Here is a 4,410-nt window from a genome sequence, read left to right on the forward strand (position 1 = left end):
CCAATGTGTGTGCGCGCCGCCCACCGCGCCGCCCGCGCTCCCGCGACCCCGTGCGCGCCGTCTTTCTGTGGTCCTCCTTCGATGACGACGCCACCCCGGACGACTCTGACGACCCGGACTCGCCTGGCCACTCGGACGCCCACTCGCCCTCGGAGCCCGACTCGTACGACGACATCGTCCTAGGCGACGCCTGGCGCTTCTCCCGCGCCTCAGCCTCCAACGCCGCCTCGGGCGACCCCAACGTCGCAGCGCAGGACGACCGTCACAAGAATGCTTTGTACGCCACCCTCAGGAAGCATACGACCGGCCCAGACGACGTCGACAAACTCCGTGCCCTCGCGACGGATAGCGCGAGCGATGCGTTCCGGAGGATTGTCATGGGCATTCTTGGCAGCATCCCGGGCGATACTTATGAGGTTGTCATAACTAGTGATAGGGGAGGCGTTTCTAGACTCATGCAGAGCTCCCTGTCGACGGGCTATGCGCTGAGGAATGCAGAGTTCAGAATGGTTTTGAATCAGAGTATGGCTGCAAAGAGCCCCAAGAATACAAGGCGGAAACGCGACACGGATCACGTCCCGGACTTGTTTGCCGCAGAGACTGATTATATGAAGGGCGTCCCGAGAAGAGGCAAGGCTGATGTGGCCGCTGTTGATGGCAAGGTCAGATGGTGGGATACTGAGAGGGAGGCCAAGCAGGAGATGAAGGCCATTGACTATGTCACGAAGCTCGAGGCCGAGAATGAACTCCTCAGGGAGAGGCTGGCCGCCACACAGACACATGACCAGAATAATAACAAGCTCTTGGATTTCATGCGCACGCTTACACCAGAGAAGATCGCCGCCCTCCAAGCCAATCTCAGCCCGGATGCTATTGACGCGTTTAAGGAGATTGTCAAGAGTGTTCTGGGGGAATTGAGCCCGAACAAGGTGCAGATGACCTACTCCACCAGCAGAGATTATCTTGCCCAGCTCACGTTTTGGTGTCTACTTTCAGGCTACTTGATCCGCAATTTTGAGAAGAGGTTTGAGATGACAAAGGTCTTTGAGGCTACCGAAGCTTTTGCAGAATCCTCTCCCGGGGACCATGATTTTCAGCCATGAAGTTTGGGATGAAATTACGTGTACCGAGCTGTGTCGCGGGAAAGGGTAGCTTGACGTGATTCCGGCGATGCGGTCAACACAGTGTACGTCGCATTCAGGATAGCCGTGTGGAAGCAGTCCTGCCAAACCGCCGCCTAAAAATTTCACACGGTCAAGACGAGTACAGTATTGCATATTTGGGTAAAGTCGCATTGGTTGACATGCACCAACACTTGTCCTCAGGGCGAAGACAAGGTAACTTGGTTAGGCTAAGGGTCCTAAGACGAAGCATTTGCTGTATCATAACGAGACAAGAAGAAGGGGTTTTTAAGCGATATCCCACCACATCGTCGCGTAACACTGATCCGTTGCGCATGCCAAATCCACATCTCGAGGGGACGGATCGGCACCATCGTGAATGCTTTTTTGTAAATATGGCGCGTCGATTGCCTTCTCAAAACCGAGAGATTCAAAGACTTGTTCACTTGCCTTATTGTCCCCAATGCGGACGACGAGAGCAGATGCTCGCGGGAGCGAAGTTGACGCACAAGCATCATCAGCGCGAGCCATCCGGAGGAGCTCCGCTACGACACGCATGGCGAGGTCGGGCGTTTTCGCCACGACAGGGCCCACATGTAGCGTGATCTCGTTTGTCGATGGGGTAGGTGCCTTGTACCGACCCCAGGCGGCAGCAACGACTGACGAATCCGTCTTGGCGACAGCGCAGAGATTATCTTTTTCGAAGAGTTTTCGAAGAAGTTCCTTGCGAGAGCTGCCGCCTATCTCTCCTTCAAGGCGGATGGCATCGTCGTGTTCTTGTGCAGTTGGACGACCGGCTACTGTAGTAGAGAAATTCGGAAGTGGCAGACTTGTCCTTCTGTAGCTCGCGACAGCGACACTTCGAACGTCTCTAAACCCGAGGCGTCGGTAGACACCCTCACCGAGTTTGGAGGCAAGCAGGACGATGTGTGAACGGATCCTAAATAGTGACAATGAGTGCAAAAGTAATCACCAAGTCATAAGCAATGGACAGGTTAGAACTAAAGTACAGAAGAAGCCGCGTCCCTAAAAATATTAGACCGTTTGCTAAAGAATGCATTGATTATATGAAATCCGCATGAGTGGTGCGCGCGGGGAGGTGCCTCTACGCCGACTGTATCGATATTTCAGTCATTAGTAAGCCATAATTCATCCCTAGTGCTGCGGTGACCACAAAAAGAGTCCTCCTTCCTCGAAGTCATGGGTTCTGGTGTGCTTATTGTAGGACATTTTCGTATGTATATGTAATGCTCATGGAAGAGATACATCCTATGCAGTCGCACGCAGCGGGAAGAAGTTGAGGCAGCTGTTAACTCACCTTTGCTCAGCTGCCACATCAAATAGCGAATTCACCAACCTGGAAGCAAGGCCTGAGCGTCTGGCAGTTTTAGCGACACAGACGTTTCCAAGCCAGAGGTTGCGAGGAGAAAGGGCGTGACTACTCGACACACCGATAATCTCGTTATTGGTATTCCGCGCAACCGCAAAGGTTCCGTCTGCTACTTCAAGATCGAAAACCGTTTGATTCCAGTCGGCCTCGCTGTTGACGAAGCAGCAAATTTCCTGGATCATGTCACGACTCGGGGAATCACATATTTCGATTTTGGGTACATGGACGCTTTCTCTACCTGAGCTTTCCATGATCAACCGATGCCTTCATGCGCAGTCACTCTGAGCTCCTGGATGTGAGAGCGGAACCGAACACACTCTTCGCGATGGCTGCTGAGGTGCGGAAACCCGTCAGAAATTGGAGATAGAGGCAACTACGAAAGGGTACAGGACATGGGACCGAGCAGTGCCACCAATTACAGTATGTACGTCTGGAACTGTACCCTTCATTGAAGGGTACTGTACCCAAGTGTACAATAATGTACACGTTTGTACACATGTACTGTACAGCACAGTGTCTATTTCTCGGGCATTGCGAAAGTCATGCACGACATGTATCACACAAATGCAGAAGAAATGGGTAGAACAGACAATCACAGGTTCCGTCGAGCAAAAAACTCGATGAGATTGCAGTGCAATGGCCTACGTAGAACTTCAATGTCAGTGAAAGGTATCTCACGCTGGTGCAGTGCTGTGCAAAGCAAAAGACATAATGCTGGCAGTATTCGAGCAGGCCGAGAGGGCCTTGAGCATCCCTAGTGTCTAGGTGACAAATGACCTCATATGAGGCCATTTGACCCCATATGAGGTCACTTTTCAACTTATTTTTTCTCTACTTGCGCTAGCTCAACAAGATGGAAAATGATACTCTCGCCATCGCAGTTGACTTCTGCGTTGCGGAAGGGCGGAGTTTGGTGAGATCTGAACGTCTTTTCCAGCCATTTTTAAAATGCCCAAAAAAGGAGCCTTTTTGACCAACCTCAAAACGTTTTATGTTGATTTCTTCGAAACCAAAACGCCTGTTTAAAAAGCCAACTCATCATTGAAACTTCATTAGATTCTTAGGCTCTCTGTGCATTGGAAACTGCCATCCCAATGTTTTGCAAGATGTTAATGCCGAGGGCAAATACGTTAAAGAAATGGTGTCCAAACTGACTTTTAAAGTTTCGATTTAATTTATATTTTTTTTGCAAAAAAAACTGGCCTCCCATGACTGACCTCATATCCCTACTGTTAATTTCTATTGCTCACATACCCTTCTCGGGGGCCAAATTTGGGACAGGGCTTAACTTGGGACACTTAACTTAAACCGATATGAACTGCTTCTCAACGCTATTAATCAACCGAAACTGTGCATACAAGTGTTTGCCGTGGATTCGACAGCCCGTCAGAATTCAAACTGGCTGGCTGTTTGGGCGGGTAAACGATACCTGGTTTTTTTTTGTCCCGAGATACTGTCCTTGACGAGGCGGTCTACCGCTTAATCCTCAAATTACCAACCATGCCACATTCCATGCGCAGTCAAACGGCTGCCCATATCCGGCGCCAGAAGCAGGGTGAAGAAGAGAAGCAACGCCGGGCTCGTGCCTTGACTCTCTTCGGGAATGGAAGGTCGGTAAGGGATGTCGCGTCAATTTGTGGAATTTCAAAGTCCACAGCAGGTCGCATTCATACTTGCCTGAAAGGCAAAGACAAGGAAAAATTAGAAAAGCTACTTGATCCTCTGAATAACCGGCGTGGTCGAAAGACTATCTGGACGAATGAAGAGTCTAAAGCTTGAAACGAACGCATAATTACTGCGGCGAGAAGAGGATTTGCTGTGGATGTTCCAACACTACAGTCGACATTAAAAGAAATTTGTGCAGATAGTCGGCAAGGATATATTAATGGGATCCCTTCT

General features: G+C 50.3%; 1 protein-coding gene; it reads right to left on the reverse strand.

The window, feature by feature from the left end:
• Nucleotides 1-583: 583 nt before the first annotated feature.
• On the reverse strand, nt 584-2,837 carry CHC_T00005978001 (hypothetical protein). XM_005717797.1 is given in 4 exon segments: nt 584-1,409; nt 1,410-2,061; nt 2,440-2,762; nt 2,763-2,837. 2 exon segments carry the CDS (start codon nt 2,760-2,762, stop codon nt 1,410-1,412), a joined length of 975 nt encoding a protein of 324 aa, XP_005717854.1. The 5' UTR covers nt 2,763-2,837; the 3' UTR covers nt 584-1,409.
• Between the last annotated feature and the right edge of the window lie 1,573 nt (nt 2,838-4,410).

Source organism: Chondrus crispus, genomic scaffold (assembly GCF_000350225.1).
Source record: "Chondrus crispus Stackhouse genomic scaffold, scaffold_33, whole genome shotgun sequence".
Taxonomy (NCBI): domain Eukaryota; phylum Rhodophyta; class Florideophyceae; order Gigartinales; family Gigartinaceae; genus Chondrus; species Chondrus crispus.

Bases quoted from the DNA above. Each gene is read 5' to 3' on its own strand.
- CHC_T00005978001 (XM_005717797.1), bottom strand. From the start codon at position 2,762: ATGGAAAGCTCAGGTAGAGAAAGCGTCCATGTACCCAAAATCGAAATA. The intron at 2,062-2,439 runs GTGAGTTAACAG...GTCACTATTTAG, and splicing joins GATGTGGCAGCTGAGCAAAG to GATCCGTTCACACATCGTCC.